Source organism: Ictidomys tridecemlineatus, chromosome 3 (assembly GCF_052094955.1).
Source record: "Ictidomys tridecemlineatus isolate mIctTri1 chromosome 3, mIctTri1.hap1, whole genome shotgun sequence".
Lineage (NCBI taxonomy): Eukaryota > Metazoa > Chordata > Mammalia > Rodentia > Sciuridae > Ictidomys > Ictidomys tridecemlineatus.
In genome coordinates, this window is record NC_135479.1 from 31408335 (window position 1) to 31433560 (window position 25226).

General features: G+C 47.2%; 1 protein-coding gene across 8 annotated transcripts in view; it reads left to right on the plus strand.

The window, feature by feature from the left end:
* The first annotated feature begins 4106 nt into the window (after nucleotides 1–4106).
* Nucleotides 4107–25226, plus strand: part of Msi2 (musashi RNA binding protein 2) — a 367496-nt gene continuing 346376 nt past the window's right edge. For 4 of the 8 annotated variants that reach the window (XM_078042291.1, XM_078042289.1, XM_078042290.1 and 1 more), the window contains exons 1-5: nucleotides 4108–4257; nucleotides 4578–4618; nucleotides 4976–5057; nucleotides 5782–5866; nucleotides 9803–9844. In XM_078042291.1, coding sequence (XP_077898417.1) covers nucleotides 4196–4257; nucleotides 4578–4618; nucleotides 4976–5057; nucleotides 5782–5866; nucleotides 9803–9844 — 312 coding nt within the window. In that variant the 5' untranslated portion in view covers nucleotides 4108–4195. Of the gene's footprint in view, nucleotides 4258–4577; nucleotides 4619–4975; nucleotides 5058–5781; nucleotides 5867–9802; nucleotides 9845–25226 lie in introns of all 8 variants that reach the window. The other 4 variants (XM_078042286.1, XM_078042288.1, XM_078042292.1 and 1 more) reach the window with 2 other exon arrangements.

Here is a 25226-nt window from a genome sequence, read left to right on the forward strand (position 1 = left end):
CAAAAAGAAAACAGAAAACTTCAACAGATCTATAACCATTAAGGAAATGAAATCAGTAGTTAAAAATCAACCTAGGAAATGGCTCTCCCGGACCCATTTTTACTGGCAAGTTTAGGAAACATTCAAGGAACACATAATTCCAATCTTAAACACACTGTTCCAGAAAATGGAAAAAGAAGGAACATTAACCAGTTCCTTTTAGGAGGCCAGTATAACCAGAGAACGGGAGTATGAAAAGGGGGAAATTGAGCCAATTTGACTTCTGAACATGGATACAAATTAGATGTTGACTTTCATTCATTCATTCATCCCTTCATTCATTTACTCACTTAATAATGATTTATTGTCATCCATGTACCAGCAGGCACTGTTCTGGTACAAGGAGAGTAAAAATGGGATGGGAGCTTGTGGCTTGGTGGAGGAGATGGGCAATAAAGCAAATGATCACACAGGTACACAGAGGACGTTCTGGCAGGTTAACAGTGTACCTCCAAGGGCATGACTGGTCAAAGAGGTCTGGGAAAGCTTTCAGATACATAAGTGCACTAAGAGTGGTTGTGAGACAACTTTTTTTTTTAAAATATTTATTTTTTAGATGTAGATGGACACAACACAATGCCTTTATTTATTTATTTATTTATTTTTTATGTAGTGCTGAGGATCGAACCTAGGGCCCATCTGTGCGAGACAGGCATTCTACCGCTGAGCCACAATCCCAGCCCGAGACAACTTTTTTGAAAGCTGTTGCAGGGCCTCGGGTGGTGGTGGGGATCTAGGATGAAGTAGTGAGAAAAACAGATTTGAGAGATATTTAGGAGGTGAAACCCCGGACTCTCTTGATAGGTTGCATGAGGAAGGGGTGTTGTTTTCAAATGTCTGGGATCTTTTTTAGGGAACCCTAAAAGAGGGTCAGAGGTAGGGGAAAAGAGCATGCAAGTGGTTTTTGACTCGTTCAGTGAGAATGTTGAATAAGAAATTGACCAGAACCTGGAAATCTTTGGGAAGGTCATGGCTGGAGATTTTGAGTGACATCAGCATGTAGGTGACATTTAAACCCATCCCACTGAGAAGCCATCCAGGGAGGGTGTGTAACTAGAGGTGAGGCTAGAATGAACCCGCAAATATAAAGGAAAGGCAGAGAGGGAGAGTCTGGACAGAGTCGGAGAAGGAAGGGCTGGTAAGCGATGAGGGAAAGCAGGAGAAAGTAGGTATTAGGAGAGCTAGCAAAGATGGAGTCTCAAAGTCAGTGTTGAGACTTTTAAGAGGGGTGAGTTCTGACATTTCACTAGTGGAATTTTCCTAATGCAGGGGCTACCTTGAGTGAGCTGGAGAAGAAATACATAATAATCATAAATAATGTAGTGCAAAGGGACAGAAAGAAGGTGTTCCTTGGGACAATGAAACTCTTCCACATGTTGATTCTGGCTTTGGTTACAGGATTCTGTGCATTTGTCAAGACTGAGAATTACAAAGCAAGAAGAGGTAGCCACAATGTTACTGCAGCAGCAGGAGAATCAGGAGTTCACAGCCAGTCTCAGCAACTTAGTGAGGCCCTAAGCAATTCAGTGAGGTACTGCTCCTAATAAAATACAAAAAGGGGCTGGGGATGTGGCTCACTGGTTAAATGCCCTTGGGTGTAATTCCTGCTACCAAAAAAAAAAAAAAATCACTATAGTGATGGAGACTTTAAATCTAGTCCTTTCTCAGCCACTGAGTTGGTCACTTTAGGGCAGGTCCCTCTCAGGGTTTTCTTCCAGTTCACTAAGTGTCAGCTTGTATAGGTCTACACCAGTAAGAACAGCACCCATTGCAAAGGAGAGAATAAATATTGAGGCAGCAGAGCCAAGGGCATGAACTGATGACCAGGCCCCTTCTTGGTAACTTATTGGTAGAGGTAAGGATGGGGCCTGACAGCGTAACATCTCTGACATCTTCTGTAAAATTAGGGGGTTGGATTAGGAAAGGCCTTTCTAGCTCAGAGTATGGTAGTTGTAAAAACCCAAAACACAATCCAATTAGCTCTATTGTCCTCATTTTGTTATTGGGAATAATAATAAACAATTATCATCAAAACTGGCTCTTCAATGCATGAGACCCCCAGATGATTTGAGAATCGGCTTGGAGCAATGGCAAATGATTTAAAGCCTCAAAGTGCCGTCTAAAATCGGATTAAGTAATGATTGGTTATGAACGTGACCCCACATAGGTTTGCAAAGAGAAAGAGTTCTATAACTTTTGTTCACGTCAAACACTTCACCCCCACCCCATCAATCTTGTCAAGGGGGAATTATCCCAATTCAGAGGACAGGGAGATTGAGAGTCTGGACACCCAAGGATTTGGCTGGTGTTGAGTTTTTCAAATGTTCCACGTTTAAAGACCCACAGTAGATTTGGTGCAGTTTTGGTGTTGAGTGTATTCCATTGTCTTCTAATCCTAATGAAAATTAACAGAAAAGTGTTAATTGGGCATCAATTCATACTTAACCTTAATCTGAATATTTGATGAACCACAACTTTATGTTGCTCCTCATGCCATATTAACTTAGTTTAATGTAATAATATAAAATAATAAGTATAATTGTATCCTTATTGTTTTAAATACCCCATAAATTGAATCCAGCCTGAATTTGGCCAGCTTTAAATGGAATCTGCTGGAGAAATGTGCGATGCCTTTGGGAAGCTACAAACATCGTGTTTTGAGGTTTTCCATTGAGCAAGGGGTGGGGGGGATTTTCAAGCATTTATTAGGCACCTACTGTGTGCCTGGATCTATGCTGTGCCATAAAGCTTCTGTGGTGGTGGGTGTGTGTGTGTGTCTGAAACCTTCTGCTACCCCAATGACCTCCCTAGGTCTTCAGGTCTTGGGCTATTTCAATCTCATGCATTTTACTATCTCAGCATATAAAGCCTGGGTAACTTGAGAAAGAATAAAATATATTATAACGGACGGGTTGGAGAGGGGTTTCCTGAAATAACTACCTTCCCAGCCATCCCAGAGACGCTCCAAAACTACTTCTCACTATATACAAACACTGGCTCTGAATCCCGATCATTTGACCTTGACCCCTATAAACCGATTTTATTATATTTTTAAAACGCTGTACGATTAACGAGGAAACTCTTTCCTGGGCACTTTCTCGCCATTGGAATCGCGTCCGTTTTCTCAAAGTTCCAAAATAACCTTTCCCCGGTACAGATCCGTACCTCCGCCGGGGAAGGGCGGGGAGCCGCACCAGACGTGCCGGTGTGGAGAGCGAGCGAGCCAGTGAACTTGCAGCGCGAAGGGAAAATAAAACTTGTGGCTGGTGTTGGTGCCCGAGGGTCTCCGCCATCCCGGAGTCCCCCAGATCCTGGGGGGTGAGGGTGGGGGTCTCGGGAGCCGCCCGAGGAGCGCCAGGGTGTGGGCTTGCTCCCTACGTCCTTGACCTAAATTTTTGCGCGGTGGCTTGAAACTGAGCGCAGACCAGGGCGGGCGGCGAGTGCCATCCCCAGGTCCCAGCGGCGGCAGGGGACCGCGAGCGAACTTGAATGGAGAGGCCGAACAGGGGGAGGGGGGCGTCTTCTCCCGGGCCCGGGTGGGGAGCCGCGGCGAGCTCCCCGCGCCTCCCCCTTCCCCGATCCTCCCGCCCCCCGCAGCCCATGTGATCCAGGGAAGTCGGGGTGCGCTCCCCTTTTTAAAATTTTTTTTTTTTACGCCTGTCTGTCCAGAGGCGGGGCCCTCTTCGGGCCTCGGGGGGGCTCGCGCGCGTCGACCCCCAGGGTCCAGCAGCTGGGGGGGGGCCGAGTGAGCGCGCGCGCGGGCAGGCGGGGGCCGCACCGGGGTGCGTGACGTCACCGCATTGGTTACACGACGTTCTAGAACTCCGCCCCACGTGCGCCGGGGAGGAGGGGGAGGAGGAGGAGGAGGAGGAGATGGGGGTGGGGAGGAGGAGGGGGAGAGGTGGGGATGGGCCGGGGGGGCGGGGACGGGGGGGTGTGCGAGGCGGCGGGGCTGAGCTAAGCCGAGCCCACGTGTGACGGCTCTCGCCGCTGCCCCGGCTCCGCCGCTCGCAGAGAGATTCGGAGGAGCCCGGGCGGGGGGGAGGAGGCGGGGGAGGAGGGAGCGGAGATCTCGGGGCTCGGAGCCGGCCGCCGCTCCGCTCCGATCGCTGTGGGGCTCGGTGTTTCGGGGGTGGGGGGGCGGGGGGGCTCCGATATGGAGGCAAATGGGAGCCAAGGCACCTCGGGCAGCGCCAACGACTCCCAGCACGACCCCGGGTAAGTTTCCAGCCGCTGCCCACCGCGCCGCCGCCGCCGCCGCCGCCGCCGCCGGCTCGCTCTCCTTGCCGCGGCGCGGGGACGGCGGTGCGCGGAGCCGGGCATCTCCGCGCCCCCCCCACTCCCGCCCTTCCGCGGCCCCCCCCCCAGTGGAAGTTACACACCTTTGGATGGCGTTTCGCCGCCACCTTCTCCCCCACCCCACCTCCCGGCTCGCGCTCGATCGCTCCCCCCCGCTTTCCTTTTAGCTTTTGTAAGTTACACGTCAAAATGGCCGATCTGACATCGGTGCTCACTTCTGTTATGTTTTCTCCCTCTAGTAAAATGTTTATCGGTGGACTGAGCTGGCAGACCTCACCAGGTAAGGGAGGGAGGGGGGGACGCCTGGGTCCCCCCCTTCTTGGCTTCTTTATTGCTCTTTGTTATCCCGGTGTAGGAGCACCCCCCCCCCGCCATTGGCTCCCCACTTCTCCTGTGCAAGGTTATTATTTTTTTTTTTAAATAGCAAATCCTTTCCGAGCCCTCTACACGACCTCTGTGGCCGAATTCCCCCCCGCGCGCGTGTGCAAAAAAAAAAATGCAAAAAAACAAAACAGAATAACAACAGAAAACTACTTTTGGTTTTTGTCCTTGATCAAAATTTGCATTGCTTTTTTTTTCTTTTCTCCACACCTTCTCTCTCTCTCTCCCCCCCATCTCTCTCTTTCTCTCTCTACAGATAGCCTTAGAGACTATTTTAGCAAATTTGGAGAAATTAGAGAATGTATGGTCATGAGAGATCCCACTACGAAACGCTCCAGGTAAACCATTCCCTTCTGGGGTTTTTTTTTTTTTTTGCCTTTATTTTAGAACAAAGTTTTAAGTTTTATTTTTGGAGGTGTCTTCGGAAGTAGCTAAGCGGATTTAGAATGGGGCTCAGGCTCGTGGCTGGTCCGGAACGTCACTCTCCCCCACCCCACCCCACCATAACCCCAAAGGTTATGGTTAATTAGGGCTGAACTCTGAATACAGAGATGCCCATCTCTTTCGCTTGAAGTCATTTCCCGTTGCTTCTTTTTCTCTTGTTTAAAATGACATTCAGCTTCATTCACTTTCCACATAGTTTTTTTTTTCCCCCAATGTGTGCCTTCCTTATACTCCCAGCTCCCCAAACTCTGAAGTCCCCTCTTGGAAAGGTGGGTGAATCTCTCTGGGTTGCCGGACCTTCTCCGGGATACAACAAAGCCTTAAGAAAGGGAGGAGGAGAGGAAACTGAGGCGCCCAGGGTGGAGGCACCAGCCTCTTCCAAGTTACCTCCAGCCGCCCTGCCCCCGTTCCACTTCCCCCATTAACCTTGATATTTTTTTTTTCCTTCCTGCGAGGTGGAGGGATGTAGGCAGGAGAGTAGACTTAGGGGAGGGACGTGGGGATGGGGGTGTGTGGGGGGCAACTTTTGCTCCCCTTCTGCATTAGGTTTTACTCCTTGTTGCTTTCAATGGTGTCACATTTTCTTGTTTGTTTTTCTCCCTCTTTGTCTCCTTTCAGAGGCTTCGGTTTCGTCACGTTCGCAGACCCAGCAAGTGTAGATAAAGTATTAGGTCAGCCCCACCATGAGTTAGATTCCAAGACGGTAGGTTGCTTTTTGTTTGTTTGTTTGTTGTGGTGGTTGTTGTTGTTGCTCGCCCCTTTTCAGGAACGATCTGGGCATTGACAGCCCTATTTAAAGGGACAGCGCCTTCTTTTGCTTCTGTGCTAGAAATGGGTACTTTTAAACCGAGCTAGCTAGCGAGTTGGCTCAGAAGTTTGCTGCGTTGGCTGGGTTTGGGGTTTTCTTTTAGAGCCTGTCCCATTGCAGCTTCGGGAGTCTGGGAGGAGGGGATTTGACTCCCCCGAGGGGCTATTCTCCCGGCCAGGGGGACCATACAGAGAAACTACCAGAGAGCAGAGGGAACTTTGTCAGCCAGCACTGCCCGCGTTACCAACTGTGGCTGTGGGAATGGCTTGTTGGAGGCACAGCCTGCTTCCCGGCTGAGGGAAGCCAGGGTGGCCGGGGAGGGAGGGGGTGCCCATCCTGGGTCCAGGCAACAGGTTTCTCTTGGTGCACTTGGGATTTGGAATGCGGTTTGAGAAGAAAAGGAGTCGCTAGCAGAGCCAAGCTGGGCATCCAGTGGGGTGACTCCAGATGGCGTGAAACCGAAGCCTGATAAGGCCTTGGGTTTCAAAGTGATTTTTTTTTCCTTTCTTTTCTTTCTTGGCTCCTTTCTGTATGAGTGTGGGTACTTTTATAGCATTAGAAGTTTTTAAAATCCAGAGTGGAGAGGGGGGAAAAGTTACTAGGGTGAGGTCAGAGAGGAAGGGAAGAAAGAATTGTCAGTCTGTAATAATAAATGTAATGTTAGGGGAGGCTGGGGAGTTCACAGTGTTTTATTTAAGCCCCTGTGTTGTCTTCCTGCCTCTCCTCCCTTCCCTGTACGTCTACTGTAATTTCCCCACGATTTTTTTTTTTAATATCTGCTTAAACCGAGGCCTCGAGGTGATGTTGGGATGTAGTGGTGGGCAGCGTGGGGCTCCAGTTCTCTATGGTGGGCTCCAGGGATGGAGCTAGAGATGGGGTTCTCCTTCTAGTGGTCCATCATGAATTTGTTATTCCCTGTCTCTGGCCTCAGTTTCCTCTTCTGTAAAACAAACAGAACAAGGCCATCTTTTAGATTCTTTTGGCTTTAACATTGAAAGCCAATGAGATGGAACACTGAATGGAAGAGAAGAAAAGAAAAGAAAAAACCTGACAACCTTTGATGTGCATTCTTATTGATTTTGCAAATTCACCCTCTTTCTCTGATCAAAGAGGTCAGGGGCTGCCCTCTCTCCCCAGGAAAAGACCTCACATACTTAGTAGGTTTATTAATTTTCTTGGAAGTATTTTAGCTTATGGCTCAGACATTTTGTACTTTTAGAGAATTTAATTTCAGGAATAATCATTTGTAGGGTGATAACGGATGTCTGAGGATTTTTTTTTTTTCTCCTTGACTTCTTGGCTAGATATTTTAAAAAAACTCGTAAAATTAATGAGGAAAATCATCTCAAGGCAAATTCTTGAATTTCTGGTCTACCCCCCTCTCCCCACCTGGGTGGGAGAATTAGAATTTGGTTTCTGAGGTGGCTGGTGGGTCGGATCCTTCAGTGTCAAGGGCATAGCCTACAGTTTCCCTCCCTAATTGTTTGTAGACGTGTTGTGGTAGCTATTATTTAGTATAACCTAGCTTTTGACTTTGTTTCAACGTTCAGTGCAGGAGGCAGAAGGCGGTTGGTTTATTGACATGGAAACGAGGATCTTGTTTACCCTTACCTTAAAAGCTTTGTTTAGGTAACGGCCATTCGCATCCAATATTAGTACCCTAGTGTTTCCTAGAGGACTGTAGATGCAGTAAGTAGAGTTGTACCTAACTAACTAATGTTTTAATTTTTGGTAGTTTTCTTTTTTTGTTGTTGTTCATCTTTAAAAACTAGTTGACAGGGATGTACAAAAGGTTGGGATTTGCCATCTTGCCTTGACCCCTCCTCTCCTTTAGAGATCTCCGTGTGTAAACTTTGCACGCTGACCTCAGTGCCATGCGCGGATGTCACCACACACAGTATAGTTCCAAATTGGCTTTTGGTTTTTGTCATTTTAGTTTTTTTTTTTTTTTTTAAAGCTTATCACATTTTTCCTTGTGTCGTCTCCCCTTACCTCCTGACCTCTCCTTTGATGTGCCCTTTACCTTTTGTCCCGAAAACAAGGTGGACTTCTTTTACAATTGTGTGCTGGTCAGCTAAAAAAAAAATAATAATAAAATAAAATCCTTTCGGAGAGTGTTTTTGAACAGATGCTTCTGTCCTATGTTTGGTCAACAGAATGGAAAATCCTCACCTGTTGTATTTCTCTTGTAGATGAGCTGTAGTCAGTGCTGGGCACACCTGTAGATGCAGTAATGTTAATCTTTATGAAAGGGTAGTTTCTAGATCAGAGATTTTTGGGGTCTCTTTTTAGCGTTTGAAAAGTAATCTCTCATTTCTCAGGTGATGCTTCAAGGTAGAAAACACGGAACAGACTTTTATTAGGTCTTTAAACTACCTTAATAAAAGCGATAAATCCTTGTGCGTCTTTACTGCCCGGGGTCCTAGGGGATGTTAAGTCAGGGAACAGAGAAGCTATCAGTGGTGAGCTTTTCATCCTTTTGCTCTTTTTCCCAAAGCATTATTTTTTTTTTCCCTCCATGACAGAACTGAAAGCAAATTCAGGTTTACTTTTTAGAAGGGAAAAAATTTAATGCAAAAGCCAAAGCCTTTAAATAAATAACTTGCAGCCGTATTCATGCCCTGAGTTGGATTTTATCCAAAGATTTATGACATTTAGAATTTTGATGAAAATCTACAATGGAAAATGATTTTTTTTCTTCTTTTTATCTATCCAGTAACTTTTTTTCCTCCTCACTTCAGCCTGTTGAATTCAAATGCTTCTGTGGGAATTGTTTTGAGTTGTAAAAACTAGTCTCTGATTGAGAATCATGTGCTCTCCAGGCTTCTGATTTGAAGTGGAGAAGTTTTTCCATTGAGATGGAGGTGGAGGTGGGGATACCCTAATTCTCAGACTAGATTCTGAATTTTTTGTTTTTTTTTTTGGCGGTGCTGTGGATTGAACCCGGAGATGTTTTACCACTGAGCCACATCCCCAGTCCTTCTTATTTTTCATTTTGAGACAGGGGTATTGCTAAGTTGCTGAGCCTGGCCTCATACTTGTGATCCTCCTTCCTCAGCCTCCCAAGTTGGTGGGATCACAGGTGGGAACCACCACTGATTGTGACTTTTTTTTTTTCAGTCATTTTATTTTTCACCATCGCCAGGCTGACCTTTTCTTTTTGAATTTGAACTTAGGTCACTCATAGATTTTTACCCTATATGTGTTTTTTTTTTTTTTTTAAATCCGGGTGTATTTAGTTCAGGTGCATTTTTTTCTCTTTCTTTTTTAAATTATACTTATTTTAAGAACCAAGTCCAGCTCCGCAGTTTTGGACACCTGCTTTCTTTTGAGGTTTAACTACAGATCAGATCTTTTTGATTAATCCTGGGTCACTTTATTTTGCTAAAATTCAAGCAGAGCATTGTGTTGGATCTGATTACTTGGTGCTGGAAGGGCTTATGTTGAATTTTCAGGTTATGATTTTTTTTCAGTGATGACCTTGCTCCCGTCTTTTCTCCTGGACTCACATTGCAGATTAGCTGTGAGTAGCTTTTACTGGGCAGTGTCTGTGGAAGAGAATCCCTTGTCTAAATAAGGGTACATGACACCCGGTTTATGAAGAGCATCACACACTGAGATGCACCATGAGGCATTTCAGAAAGGCCAATTTTGGAGGGATGACGAAAGCTGAGCTCAGCATTGAAGGGACTTTGCAGGTGCCCAAGAAGTTAATAAATGCCAAGATATAAGCCTGAGAAATGAGTGATTAATAATTAGGTGATTGATCCTATTTTTTCCCCTTTCCTTAGCATTTTACTGACTCCTACTTTTCCATTTTTCCCCCCCCAGATTGACCCCAAAGTTGCATTTCCTCGTCGAGCGCAACCCAAGGTAAGTAGGAGAACCAACGATAGGCTTTTAGGATTTGCAATGGATGTAAGGATTTCAAGTTCGCATGGAGCTTTGACCATGCAGTGTTGAAACCCAATGTCCGCTGTACTTTAGGGTGTCAGCATGGGTGGTGAGTGCAGACCAGCGGTTCAATGGGATAACCCCACGGCTAGTGCGCCTCTAAGTTTGCTGTCCCCAGGTGGGTTCTGAGCATCCAGCTGGGGAGAGGGACAAGTCTGATCCTCAGCTGGAGGAGTTGGCTCCGTCTGTTGTAATGTTTGTGCAAGTGTTCTGTTTATTTTTTAAGCGTTGCTGAGATCCTATCGGGAAAAAGTGGAACATTTCTCTGTGACTCTCACTCTGGAGGGTACTCTTTTGAGTTGGAGTTTTTGGAGAGGAATAGAATGAATTTAGCTTGGAAACAACTTCCTAGACCCCCTAAAGCCATAAGTCTGAGAGCAGAAGCAGGGGATATCGTGGTTTCAAGTTGTTTGGATAAATCAGGGCAAACTTGAAACCAACAGTGTTGCTTATTTTGTGCCTGGGCGGACAAGTTCAGAAAATGTTGTAACCCTGAAGGAGTGATACTCCACGACTTGCTGAAAGGATTGAGACAGGGCTGCACTTTTTTAGAAGTGTGTAGTTAACATAGTTCTCACTAAGCCTGCCTGCTAGGTGGTCCCGAGGACACAGCTGCGTGAAGCCCACGGTTAGGTCGGAAGGGCTTAGGGGGTCTGTGCTCAGTTTACACTTTTGAGGTATGCTTTCTGCTTCCTTGTGTAACCTTGGAAGAGATACTTTTCTGTATCTGTGGCCTTGACCCTGTCAGGTGAAAGGGGAAGAGTTGAAGGTTCTAGATTGCAAGACACAAAGGAAAAGGGTTATGTGGCTCTTTGCAAATTCAATTTACTTCTTTAAGCACAGTCTCTTGGAGAGGAACCTTCTAACTATAAAGGGGAAAACAGTTTTGTACATTATCACAGAAAAAAGTGGGCTGTTTTGGATGATATTTTGAGAATTTCACGTCTGGATCCTGCTACTCGAGTGAGTGATTCTTTCTTTCTCTTCCTTTTTGAAGATGGAACCAGAATTCCTTAGGTAAATATACTGACATATTTTCTTAAGGTATTTTCTTCCCCCCAGTGCTTAAGTAGACGGTAGGAATTAACGAACTGAAGAGGTTAGATTACTTCTGTACATAGCACAGCCTTTGGGATCATCTTAATGTGTGTAGTTGCTTTCCAAACTGTGTGATCCTTCACATTTAAGAAGGCTTCCCAGGCTTAGCGGTATTTCCTGGGTTTGGAAGAACTGCTGTTTCTTCCGTAAGTGTGAATCTTCAAATTTCCAGGTTAGTCATTTGATCACTCAGAAACTTGGATCAGATTACCCTAGAGGGAAGCTGGAAAAATCCCTGACTTGGTTAAAGCATGGGTTTGACCTGTTTTCTCTTCCCCTTTGTTATCCCTACCTCTCCCCCGCCCCCATGTTTTCTTTTTAAACTAGGAAGGCAATATTTCACTTTAATGTATTCTGTCATTTGGTTTTTTTTCAGTGATACATTCAACTTGAAAACAAGATACACTATTTCTCAAACTTGTGGAATCATACATCTCCCAGCCCTCTGTGCTGTTGAGAGGTGAATGGTCCAATGTGCATTAATATCAAATCAGTTGGGAGGGGCATGGAATTCTGGGGAATTTGTAATAATGACACTTGTCACCTAACAAAGGGCTTCTCTTTCTCAGTTTCCTCTTCTGTAAAATGGGAGTGATGACAGTAGCTTCCTCAGAGGGTTTTAGGGAAGAATAAAGATCACGATGGTTCATGGCAAGAGCTTTGCAACTCATCATTACCATTATGATTGTCATTTTAATCATCCTGAAGGTAGTAATGTTTGCAAGCTCCCCAGCCTGGCTTCAGATGCCAGTTGTGCCACTCCTTAGCTGTGTGAACTTAGAAAAATTACTCAACTTCCCAGAACCTCAGTTTTGCCTTCTCACAGGATTTTTCTGCAGATTAAATAAAGGTAATGTGCTTTAAAAAAGGCCTGGTGCACAGTGATACCATATGTAGTACCTGCCATTTTTACTATTATTTTTTGTTAGGTCCTCACCCCAGCACTATGAGAGGTCAGGTAATAATGATGATTCTAAGTGAATGTATGTGCCAGGAACCGTTGTCAGGACTTGCTGTGTATTAACCCAGGTAGTCCCTACCATGGCTATAAGGTGAGTCTTAGCATTATCTCCAGCGTATAGATGAGGAAACTGAGCCACTGATGGCTTGAGAAGTGGTACAGGAGATTCACCGAATAACTTTGCTCCAGAACTGGACCTTTTACCGTGTGCTTTCCTGTGGGGGTACCACTGGGCCTCCCTGCTCTGTCGCGGAGGAGGAGACAGGCTTTGCAAGGCCAACTGGGTGCTAGGAGCAGAGCCACAGCCAGACACTTCAGACTGTGAAGTTCTGCAGTTTGGGATTAGGGTCATTCTCCTCCGCCTGCTCTGTGACCCTGATATGTACTCCCCCCCCATGGTGCTGGGGATTGAACCCAGGGCCTTGTGCATGCGAGGCAAGCACTCTACTAACTGAGCTATATCCCCAGTCCCTGTCATGTATTTTTGCTTCATCCAACCACTTGGGATCCTTTTAGACCGTTCTGAGTTTGCTGCACCTGGTGAGGCACCCCGAGAACCTTCGAGGTGTGTGGTGGTTGGGATTTGGAACAGGATGGATAGAAAGGGCCATTTCTGTCTGTTGTTATTTTGTAACAGAATTTGAGCTTGGCCACCAGCATTTCAGACTGAAGTTACTTTGGGGGACCACAGCCTGGCTGGCAGGAGTATAGAACTTTCAAAGAAAGCCTATGCATTGTTTGTTTATCTCCCTTCAATGTAACTTCTACGAGTCTGCTTTAAAGGTCGCTGTGGCACAGTGAACTGGACCCCTCCTTGTGGACTGGCTGAGGACCTAGTAAAGGATAAGTCACTTTGCCTTTCAGTTAAAACTCATTTGTCTGTTTTCTAGCTGCCCCAGAGAAATATTCCATGGAGGTGTTAAAACAAGGCTAGTGGAAAGAAGCTGTAACTTAAGACGCAGGGAAATCTGTGGCAGTGAAGAACAGATTTTGTATTAGTACTGTCATAATATTCTTTAATGTATCATAAATAAAAATCTGTTTTGACCAGAATTTTAATGAGGGACGGAAGGAAGGGTTTGGAAGCCTGCAATTCAGTCATCACCCTTCGCGACGTCCATGTTCACATCTCAAGTGAGGTATAATGAGCTTTATTAACCAGTCCAGGGATAACTCTTTGGAGACCGGTGACCGTTAATTAGTGAAGTACATTTTGATCAGGAGAAGAAGAGGGTCCATTCAATATCTTTCTATTTTTTTTTTTCCGGATGATTACTTCATTTTGTAAAATATGTAAGAGTCTCCTCCTTCGTCTTTTTAAAAATTAAAATGGTCATGCTATTCTCAAAAGATGACTTAATTTGAAGCTGTTGGAGAAATGAGGATGATGGGGATCAATCATGCCGTGTCCTTCCTTTGTCCCCTTTGGGCTGAAGTGTTGGCTGCCTGGAAGAGTTTCACTGGAGTCTGTGGCCGCTTTTTCTTCTGTGGAAGAACCAAGAGGCTCCTTAGCATCTATCGGCGAGAGTGGAGCCTGGTGTCACTCGCCATCTGTTCTAATTATCCTTGTGTATAAAAACACATTCCCCACTCCTCCCAATTGCCATTCCCCTCAAGTTCTATTTTTGTTTTTTTAAATTTAAATTAATTTTTTTAAAAAAACTGATACATAAAAACATAAACATCGTCCATATTAACGGGGTGCCATGTGTCGCTTCAGTTCTTGCGCATCTTGAGCCTCCTTAAGGTTTTAGAGCCCTGAACCTTAGCTGATGACCCCGGGAGAGATCATTTCTTCAGCCTGTTGCCACTTGCTTTCTGTTGCACCTGGGCCACTGTGGGTGAGCCACTTGAGCCCCTCCAAGTCTCAGTTTGCATCTCTGTTAAAAAAAAAAATTGGGAACATTTGTACGTATCACGTGGCACTGTTTAGAAGACGAATCTAAAATTCTTTGCTGAGAGTCATGTACCAAGTGGCACCCGGCCAATGTCTGGTGGTGATACTATCATTATAGAATCCTTATATTTTGTGGTACTAGGGATTGAGCCCAGACAGTGCTCTACCACTGAGCGACATCCCCAGACCTATTTATTTATTTATTAATGGAGATAGGGTTTTGCTAAACATTGCTGAGGCTGGCCTCCAATTTGCAGTCTTCCCGCCTCAGCCTCCTGAGTAGCTGGGATGACAGGCCTGTTCCACTGTGTCCGGCTCGTTACAGAATTATTTTAATAGAACAACAACAACAATGAGAAAAATTACAATACGGGGATGCCCTCAGGAAAAAAAAAAATCTCAGTTGGAGCGTAAGCTCCCTGGTGGCAGGGAGCTGTTGACGGTCAGTGCTCAATAATTAAATGAATGATGTGAGTGGAGCCTGCCCTTTTCCCAGGGGAGGCATCTATCACCTAGTCGTGTTACGTTGGTTGTTTCAGGTCCCCACCACGGTTAAGGTATGGAAGGGTTGAGCTGGTGGACAGGTTTTCCTGTTCCTTGTGTTGTCCTCTGATATGGCTTCAGGGCCCTGGAAGGTTCTCTCTGAAGCACGCATCCAGATGGGTGCTGTGGCAGCGCGGGCGATTTCACGCACACCTCCCCGTTCCGGGGGAATGGTTTCTTGGCAGCTTCTCAAGGGCGAAGGGTGAGCTTCTTGCATCTGGCTTTCCCTCGCTGTGCTGCGGCGGGTCGGGTCACTCTAGCATCTTGCCATCTTGGGTGATCTGCAGCCGTCATTTTGGCAGCCACCGTTAACCGACCTGTCGGTGGCTTTTCTCGTCCCTGCGAGGATGTGGTGGCGTGTCTGCGGCCCTTTTCCACACCAGTGAGGACCTCGGAGGGATTAGTGGCTTAGCTTCTTGCTCGTTGTCATCGGGAGAGCGCGCTGCTCCTTCCTGCCTTCCAAGTCGGGAGCAGGTGTCAGCTTGCGGAGGAGGGGCACCTTGTCCTACAAATGTCCTCTCCCAGGATTTGCCTTTCCTCCTGTGCTGGCGTTGCTTTGCTAAGGTCAGTCAGCAGAGATGACAGAGCTTCTGGGCCCTGTGTCAGGTGTTTCTTGACACACAGGTGAGCCTCCTTTTCCTCCCAGGAAAGCCGGGAGAGGAAGGTAGCCGCGGAGGCTCCAGCTGACCATCTTGTGTACCCCTTTAGGGCGTGCATTCTCATGTCCTATTTTGGGTTTTTAAACGTGGACATTCTTTACTGGAAAGCCCAGGGAACACACCAGGGGATATTGCTCCTCATCTCCCCCGCTCTTGTTGGATTCTTACTTAGCAAGAGCTTGGGTAATGGTTCCCTCTGTGTGTGATCTCCATTTGCAGGGATTCGGGAAGCCCTCCAATTTTCCTGGTGCCCACTGAACACAGCCTTAATGTCATAGCCTCATGCTTCAGGTCCTTCAAGATCTGTGTGAGGGACTCTTGCCTCTCACTGCCTTGAATCCATGGTGCCTTGTGGACCCCTGTCTCCTCATGCTGGTGTACACAACAGATCCCTTTTTGACAAAGCCTGGCTCAAGCCATCCCCACTCCCTCTTGGAAGCACAGCCCTGCATCCTTGCTTAAGGATGGGGGCCACATGCTGAGAAATGAGTCATGAGGTGATTTTTGTCATGCAAACCTCATAAAGTGTCCTGCGCATACACGAACTAAAATGGCCAAGATGTCATCAGGCTGCATAATTGAACGGGACCACTGTGGTGTAGGTGGTGCCACCCCTGACCACAACATGACCTGGTGCATGACTGTAATGCTTCTTTCTCTCGATTTCCACAGCACTTTACCTCTTCTTTGGTTGTGGCTTTTTGAACAATAATAAGGTAGCAAAACTCACAAAGCACCTCTGTTAGGGCTTGTGTTAGGCATTCGCTCGCTCATTCATTTTCCTAATACCATTGAGCACTGGCTCTCAATGCCAGACCAGTGTGAGGCTTTGGGGTAGGGTGCAGAGGACAAAGCCCCTGCCCTCATGGAGCTTTTCCTCTAGTGGAGCAGTAAGCTCAGAGCAAACTGGTAAGTGTAGTGCATGCTATCAGATGTCTGCCCCAGACAGTCAGCATGATGGTGGGAATGGGAGGGACCTAGCTTTTAATACTTCCTGTTGTCACTTTCGGTAGTTGAGTAATTATTTACCAGGTTCTGCTCAGCACTAGCGTTTGTGTTAGGCACATTGTTCTGAGTTTTATGGTATTTAGGCTCATGGATGGTTGCCTGCACTGGACACAAGCGTATCTTGCTAATTCTTAGCTCTCTTACATCTGCACTTTTGTACGTCCTAGACTTTCATTTAGACAGGATGAGAGCAAAATGACAAAGGAGGCACAGTTGTTGGGCCCAGGGATGTTTGTTACAGATTGGGGGGCGGGGTACCCTGTGCTATAGGAAAGGATACGCTGAGCTTGGGATAGCACTTAGAGGAAAGGAGATCTTGAGTTTCTCAGAGGAGGTGGTCTTTTCCCCAGATCCTGAAAAGCAGGTAGAAAGCAAGAATGGCAGGAATTCAGTCCTTCCTTGCAGCAGGAACCAGAGGGTGTGTGCCGCAGGGCCACCTGGGGTAGGTTGTGGAAGGGTGTGCCAGGCAGAACACATGGGTTTGTGCTTTGTTTGGCAGGGGCTGGGAGCCTATTGTACGTGTTCAGGTTCTTGAGGATGCAGTGAGCCCTCTTGGATCCTTAGGGAAGCCGGGGTCACTATGGGACTGTGGCTGATACAGTGTCACAGAGAGCTTCCCATCCTGGCCTTGGGACCTAAGTGTTATTCAGACTGGATCCTCACAGGCAGGACTCTTCTTCAGGAGTGAGGCTCTTACCTGCCCTGGTCTCTGTGGGTATGGCAGCTTGCAAAGAGCTCTGTGCTGTTTCTACCTCCCGTCTTCCCCTCCTCTTCCTCAACAAGGAACCACGTGTAGACAACTTCCAAAGTTCTCGTTTGTCCTGGTCTAAGCTGCGATGGTCACCTCACCATATGTAAACCGTGAGATGCTGTTTTTCAACACGGAGATCACAGATTCCTTGTGGGACACTCATGTCCTGTTGTTCCAAGCAGCCTGACCCGTGACTGCTTGGGTAGTGTGTGCTTGGGGTTTCCTGTGGCTGGTGGCTGCTTGATGTGAGGAACATGCATTTAAGGAATCTGTGAGAGGTGAGGAGGTGCATTCTTGGGGCCAGGCACTGTGGCACGTTGGAGCAGCAGCCTAGGATGATGGGTCCCTCCGGGGCAGGTGTCCCTCTCCATCCTCAGTATAACAAAATATCCCCCATTCTCCCTTTCTTTTGAGGTTAAGAAGCCCAAGCTTTCAGCTCTTTGGAAAGTTATCCTTAGGGTGGGTGCCTGGCTGCTGTGCTGCTTTTAGTTCTAAGACTTTGAATAATTGAAAAGAAAAGTTTCAATTCAAAATAGTATTAAGCCTCTGTATTCCCCCTGCCCCAGAACTGGAGATTTAACCCAGTGACACTTTTACCACTCAGCTACACCCTAGCCCTTTAAAACATTTTTTTTTTTTTTTTTGAAAATCTGAGACATGGTCTTGGCTAATAAGTTGCCTGAGTTTCCCTTGAACTTGTGATCTTCCTGCCTCAGCCTAGAATTACAAGTGTATGCTAAAGTACCAACTATGTATTCTTTTTTGTATTTTTAAAAAGTTCTTTTAGTTGTAGATGAATACAGTACCTTTGTTATTCATTCATGTATTTTTTTAATGTGTTGCTGAGGATCAGACCCAATGCCTCATACGTGCTGGGCAAGTACTCTACCACTGAGCCACAACCCCAGCCCCAGCTGTGTATTAATCTCCTTTAGCTTAACCTTTACAATGACCTTTTCCAGTTGTTGGTATTATCTCCACTTGACAGATGGGTAAACTGAGGCCTGAGACAGTAAACAGCTTTCCTGGGGCCATTCTAAGAAAGGGGTTGGCCTTTGCACCAAAGTTTGTCTGGATCCCAGCCAGACAACTGGATCCCTGACACTTGGGTCCACTGCATCCAAGCTCTCCCACTTTGCCTGACCAATGTGAAATGCCCAGGCTAAGAAAGAGAATTTGTTATAGTTTTCTAAGAGCCTGTTTAGCATGGGAAGTGACACTTTACCCAGCCATAGAATATTGGACAGATCACTTACTGGCTTTGTGCCTCCATTTTTACCTGTTAACTGGGGGATCAGTAGTACCTACCTGGTAGAATTGATGGGGGTGAAATGAGATGGCATCTCTGAGTGGCCGCACATGGGTGCAGTGTAAGAATTAGTTATCTGTGACTATCCTGTGATGGCACTGCTCAGATCATATGAGGACCTTACCTGGCAGCCTGTGGGTTGATGGGCACATTGCCCCTTTCTTTCGTGATGGATGAAATAGCACACAGCTTTCTGTGTCAGTGGCTTGGCCTGCTCATGGGGTCCTGGCTCTCCAGGCGAGATAGCATGCACCCTTTATCTCGGGCATGCTCCACGGGCATTAGGATTTCATTTCCTTTTCTGTATGGATGCCTGTGTTTTTGCTGCCTGTGAGAGTAAAGTCCTGGGAAGCAGCTAGGCAAGAGCTGAGACCCTGCTGTGTGAGAGGTCTCTCTCTCTCCCAGTCCTGGTCTTTATCTGCCTGGGGGTAGTTCCACCAATGACTGATCTGAAAGCATCACATTCATTTATTTGTCACTGGCTGTGACAAGCAAGTTAATGCTAATGGATTCTTTTTTTAGCCTGTTGTCTGGGATGAGTTTCTCCCAAATGTCCTGAAATCTAAGGCATTAGGGGAATGTGTAACTTTTATGGCAGGGGAGGATTTAAAAGATAAATAGGGTTTTGTGTAGAAGGGCCTTAAATTTAGGTTAGGGGCAAGAATGGCCAAGGGGAGTGGGGGGAGGGATGCGGGGCCAGGACAGAGTCTTCTTTTTAAGAAATCCATTCAGAGCTCTAAATTGCTGTTTCTGTTTCAATTATGTGACAATTTCAAGGGTTTAGAAAAATCTAATAAAATGGTCTTGATGCTGCGTTCTAGGGAGAGTGCTTCAGAAGATCCAGAAGAATAAATTCCTTGGGGGTCAAGAGATTCTCGTTCCTGCCACCTCGGGGGCCTTCTTTCCTCTGGGTTTTTACATTTTTATTGTTTTGAAGGGCAGGAAATGGTGTAGGAATGTATTCAGGGCTTCATCCATATCCTCCACTGAAATGAATTATTCTCTTTGGGCAATTGCAAATAGACGGGCCACTGCAATCTCTTTTTTTTTTTTCCTCCCCTTTTTTAAGCTGACATATTGTAAACGACTTTCAGAGCGTGATTTGTGTGAGTAGTGATGTTGAATAAAGCACCAAAGAGAAGCCACTGGAGGAGGGGGGAGAGGGAGAAGGGAGGCCCCGGCAGAGGTTTTTTTCTTTTCCCCAATCAAAGCTTTTGATAGTTTCCCAAAGAACAGAAGTTTACAATGGAAGCCGGCTCTCGGGCTGCCCACGGGAACAGAGCGCAGAAAGACCTAGTGTAGCAAAATGTGATGCTGAGTGACATTAATGAGGTGACCGCTCTGGTGGGAGGGAGGCAAAGAACCAGCCAGTCGCAGTTCCCATGACACTCCCGGCAGCGTGTTCCTGCCTGCACGCCTGCGTGGGTGCCCGCGTGTGTTTGTGCATGCACACACACTTTGTTTCATATGTCTCCCAATGAAAGTTTTCATGCCCGACTCCGACGGGTGCACTGTAGTGTCCTCCACTTAGACTCCTACGGGTGACATGTGGTGTCCTCTGTTTCCACTTGCTGTTTTTAACCCTGGAGGCACTTTGCTGCAGTCAGGGTGGGGGTCATAGGAGGCCAGCCTCCCCCGTGGGAACACCCAGGGGGGAGTGTGAAAAACCAGGAGTCTCGTTTCTAAAATGGATTCCAGGGAGAGGAGAAGAGGAAAACCTGTTGGTGTATGTCTTTACAAAAAAAAAAAAAAAAAAAAAATCCTTTTTTATTTTATTTTATTTTTTTCAAATCCCTCAAAGGCTCTAGATGGATAGCACTTCATAGTGGTGGTATAAATGGATTTTTGCAACAACTTCTTCTTAAATATTTTAGTGTCTTGGAGAGGATTCTGTATTTCCATGTTGTTCTTGTGCAAGATTTTTCTAGTTACTCAAGAAAAACTGCAACATTCTGACTCACTTACCTGGCTAAGGAGGTGAGAAACCCAGGCATCCCTGGCTTCCTGGACAAGCCCTAGGGAGTCCCTGGCTTTGTTAGGAAGGCAGCTGTACCTTGGTCTCCTTCCCCATCATGGGTTGGCTTAGCATTGTGCCCTGCAAAGGGCGAGTGTTTGCAAACCTACCCGGAGCTCTTACGACAAGAGCTAGCTGGGCCTGGCTGGGTGGAAACTGCGCGTGCTGCTGATACCGCCCCTTTTTGTAGCTCTCCACTTTGTTTCCTCTGGGACAGCTCCCGAATATGTCATTTTCATAGCTAGAGGCAAACACACAAGTGTCTCAACTTACATGCGCAGTGCTCTACCAACACCAGCCAGTAGGTTCCCTGTCTCGAAGACGGATCAGATGAGGATGCTGGATCCTGGGAAGGGATGGGGATGCGAACTTCCACCGACTGCTCCATGTATATATATTTCGTCTTCTGTTTTCAAAGCAGATAATTGGTTTTAGTGAGAACTTCTGACTTGATTAGGGGGCCCTTAGGAAATTAAAGTGTGTTTGAATTTCACAAGTATAATTTTAATTATACAAATTTTGCATTTTTCACTAGGGAGCCAGGTTCGGAACTTGTTTTCCTGTACTAATAGGGGTAGTAAAGCTGATTATGGCAGAGTGCCTTAATTCAAATCGCTTTGAAAATAAAAATCCTTGGATCCGATCATTGTTTTCCCCTGCAGTACACGATGTTCAGGTTAACGTTCGTTCGCGTCCCATGTCCTTGTTAAAAATGATTTTTTTTTTTTTCCCGTGGATCTTCACAACTGTGGAGCAGACCGACCTGGTGGGGGTGGTGGTGGGGAACCTCATTATGAATTTTTCTGCTGCACTTGCTGAAAGAATTCAATTAAAGTTCTTGTGAGCACAAGTCCTGCCTGGGCAGCTTGGTTTGGCACGCGGCCACGTTTAGCCTGTCGTGATCGCCTTTATCGCCACGTCATCCTGTTTGCCCAGAGCCTGAGCGTTCGTTTCCAGCATCAGCTCTCCTGCTGCCCCTCTCCTGCGTGACCCGGGTGGATTAGAGTGGAAGGGACCGCGGAGAGCCGCCTGAGCCCTTCCCCAAGCTGCAAAGAGATGGTGGAGCGTGGATGTGCAGACCTCCTGGGCCTCCCAAGAGAAGGACTGATTGCGCTAATGGGAAATGACCGTGTGTTCAGGGCTGTGCAGACAAAACCCCCAAGTGTCAGGGAAGTGCTTTGTGGGTTGCAACTCAAGTAACCCACAGACATCTTCCCTGCGCAGGGCTTTAAAGAGCTGCCTAGAGACGACTCCTTGGGCCTTCTGGGCTTCCTCTCCGATATCCACAGGAGAGACCGAAAGGAACAATTTTTCATGACAGAGAAATCCCGAAGCCAGCTCGGGAATGAATGACTTGGTTTCAGACAGGTTGGGGCCTGAGAATATGGGAAAACAAAGCTCCACCCGCAGGCCCCTGAGCCACCCCGGCCCCTTGCCCTGCATTTTAGTCATGGGCTTGAGCATTGCATTCCTTTATGTGGAGGTGGTACAGCTTGGTGGGACTCCTCAACAGGTCCCCGAGTGTGAGTCCCTGCTGTGCCCCTTACCAGCAGTGTGGGCTCCGGCAAGTCATCTTACAGGTTTGGTCCCTTATTTTTATCATCTGTGAAATGGACAGAATGATAGTATCTCCTTCCCAGAATAAAGTGCTTAGAATGGCATCTGCCACACGGGATGGGCCGTCTGTGCGTGTGGTGGCTGAAGTTGTGAGTGCTGCAAGTCTACTGCCTTACCTGTTTTTCTTATGTAATATTTAAGGAATACAAATGACTTTATACCCAGGGGTGTGTGTGTGTGTGTGTGTGTGTGTGTGTGTTGTATGTGCATGCCTACCACTTGGGCAGAATTACAGTGCAGTTTGGATTCAGACAAGAGCATTGCTGTGATGGATGAAGCATGTGGTTTGTTGGGAGTTCAGGCTTTGGGCTCAGAGGGGCTTAGTTTGGAACTCAGTCCTGACACTCATTCTGTGACCTTAGGAAAGTCTGTAAATCTCTCTGAGCTTTGATTCTGCCCCTAAAAAAAATGAGGATAATACAGTTGTGTGGGTCAGGTGAGACAATATAAATAAGGTACGCAGTGTAGAGTTGACACTTAGAAAATGTTCACTCCTTGCCCCAGAACCAGAAGGGGGAAAAAAAAAAATCAAAGCCATCTTGAAAATGGGAAAGATACAAAATGTTCTGTTCTTGTTGGTGATGAGACTATCTGAAATGAGTTGGTAAGTCCTCAGAAGACTGAGACTGTGGGAGAGTGCTAGTCTTTTTTTCCCCCGCCCCGTCCAGTACTGGGGATTGAACCCGAAGGGCACTCCACCACCGAGTTACAGTCCCAGTCTTTTTAATTTTTTTTATTTTGAGACAGGGTCTTGCTAAGTTGCCCAGGCTGCCCTCAACCTTGTGATCCTCCTGCCTTAGCCTCCCAAGTCGAAGGGATAGGCATAAGTCACTCCACCCACCTGTGTTATTCTAATGTGCATGCAAAGGGGCCACCTGGGGGGTTTCATTTCACCAAATCTGTGTTTTCTGAGTAGGGCAATAATTTAGTCCAGAACTGTAGATGGTGCACACAGCTTTGACACTTGGTGGAAACTGGAAGCCCAGGGCTGGATGGTGAGAGGTCAGGGATGCTGGGAAGGAAGGAGAAACTTCAGGGAAATGAAAGATTTTAGCCAGTGGTCCAGGATCTACTGTCTCTTAGACTACTGTCTCTTAGACTATGCCCTTGGGTGACCTGGGACACCTTCAGGGTGTGGGTCTAAGTCTTCTTGCTCTTTTTCACATGAGGCCCCTCCTCTTGATAGCTGCTGACTGGAATTCATCAGGTTGCTGGGAATGGGGGTCAAGATTAGGGTTATAAGTGGACCCATGGCAGGGAGTGGGGCGTGGGTGGGTGCTCGCTTGTGGAGGGTGGGAAGGGAAGGAGAATAGGGGTGGTCAGGAGGAGGGAAATAGCAGCAGATTACATTGACTAATTATAGGGAAAAAGCCATATTTGCTGCTCCATTAAGTGGTCGCTAGGCTATGAAGCAGTTTATTGTAATTAATGCCGAAACAGCAAATAAGTGTTGGGCTTGGAGTGGAGGGTCTCTGGGAGCCCCTCCCTCTGGCTCTATGTGTCCCCTGCTCCCTTGATTGTCCTTTGAGGGAGTCTTGGGGGTGGGCATCCTTTTGGGAAGTCTGTGGCCAGTTTTCTCCTGGTTTATTTTGACAAAGAAGGGAAGATCTCACGCCTGATCTCCTTCCCGGTCTTCCGTGGGGGCTTTTATGTTTTCTAAGGATGGTGGAGGAGAGACAAAAACCCAGGCCATCATTGCTATTCTCGCCACAGTCGTTTTAATTTCAGCGCATGGAAGTGGCAGGTTCCACGTCCAAGTCCATGGAGTTCTGGGCCTTGTGGAGTTGTGATTGCTTTCCTTGATGATTTCTTGTTCAAATCAGCGGTGCTCTTAATTTTCCAGATGAAGTAAAAAGAAAATTGGAGACTCCCCTCCCGCCCTGTGTCTCTTCATCCAAGATTTTCTGAGCATGACTCTGATTTGGAGGGTTAATATTAATTAGGAGCCGGGTTAGACCTCGGTTGCTTGATGAGGTAGCTTCAACTGTGGGAACAAATGTGGTTCCTTTTTTTTTTGTGTGTGTGTGTGTGTGTGTCCCTGTTTTTTTTTTTTTTTTTGGTGAAAGTTTTTGGGTTTGAAGCCAAAGGAATAAATATGCACAGAGAGGGGAGATGAGCGGCTAAAGGAACGCACGCAGCAGATCGCCTGGGTCTGGAGAGGACCGAGCTAGAGAGCAGGAGCCGGGCCCGGGTTCCCAGCTGTCCCCTTCTCCGGCTGGCCGCTGCTGCTGCTCTTTGCCTCAGTTTCCTTTTCTGTAAATGGAGGTCACCTCTCTGGCTTCCTGAGAGAGTCATGACTCATTTCCGTAGTTTCCAAATTGGGTGATGCTTGAATTTCTCTGAGGCGAGTCCCCGGTGCATGCCAGGTAACAGGGAGGCGCCTCATTTTGTGCTGAGGCTCAAGGTCCTTGCCTCCAAGCCTCCCAGTGCTGACTCGGTCTTTCAGGGGAGGGTGGCAGGAGGACAAGGGCGGAGAGAGCCAGCGGGCCCCACTCTACAGTGAGGGCAAGGAAGCCCTGGAGAGCAGGTCACAGGGTCTCCTCGGGTGGGGTCCTGTCAGGGATCACTTTCTTGTGGCCTGTGGGTTTGGGGTGGTTTTTTTTTTTTTTTTTTTTTTTGATGGGGGCGGTTTGTGGTGGGAGGAAGTGACCCTCTGCTGACCATGGGTGGCGGTTCCAGGCCTGCAGGAGGGACCGACTCCTAGTTCCTGGCTCCCTGTGAGTTAGCTGAACATGACCTCAGGTGAGCTGCCTGGCAGCTGATGCCTTGGTTTCCCCATCTAGAGACTGAGGAAGGATAGGGACCTGCGGTGGGAAGTAGCTGTGTGTGGGGACTAGGGGACTAGGCTTAGGAGGCAGGCAGTTTTAGGGTTTCTTTTTGGCCTAAGAATTCCCTAGCTGTGTGACCTTGGGAAGTTCAGTGAATTTTGCCAGTTTTCCTAATCTGTAGAGCGGGATGATGTAGTCCTGGCATTTATGGTAGGCACAGGGCTGTGGTAAGGAGTGCGTGGGACAGAGTCACTGGGGTGCTGACCACCGTCCTAGGAGGCGGGTCACCTTAGATGTGGGGCTGCTTTTGTTGTTGACAGCAGTATAGCGACGTGGCTGAAGTTCTGAGACTTCAGCCAATCCTTGGATGGGATGGGGACATATCAAGAAAATATTTGAGCTCTGCAGGCTGGCCATCTCATTTGGGCAGAGCCTCCTATCTAGGCAGACTCATGGTCAAGGAGATGAGGCCTGCCTTGAAACTGGGTCTGGAACTTTGGTGAGGAAGAGAGCTCTGGGCCAGGACTGGGACTGCTGACGTCAGGCAGGGTCTCTGGGTTTCATAGCCTGTCTGCCCTGGGACAGGGAGGCTTGGGCTGGGCTGTCCTTGAGACTGCAGTTGCCCTGGTACCACATGGCTCCCAGGGGCGGGCAAGGGGTCCTCTTGCAGGACATC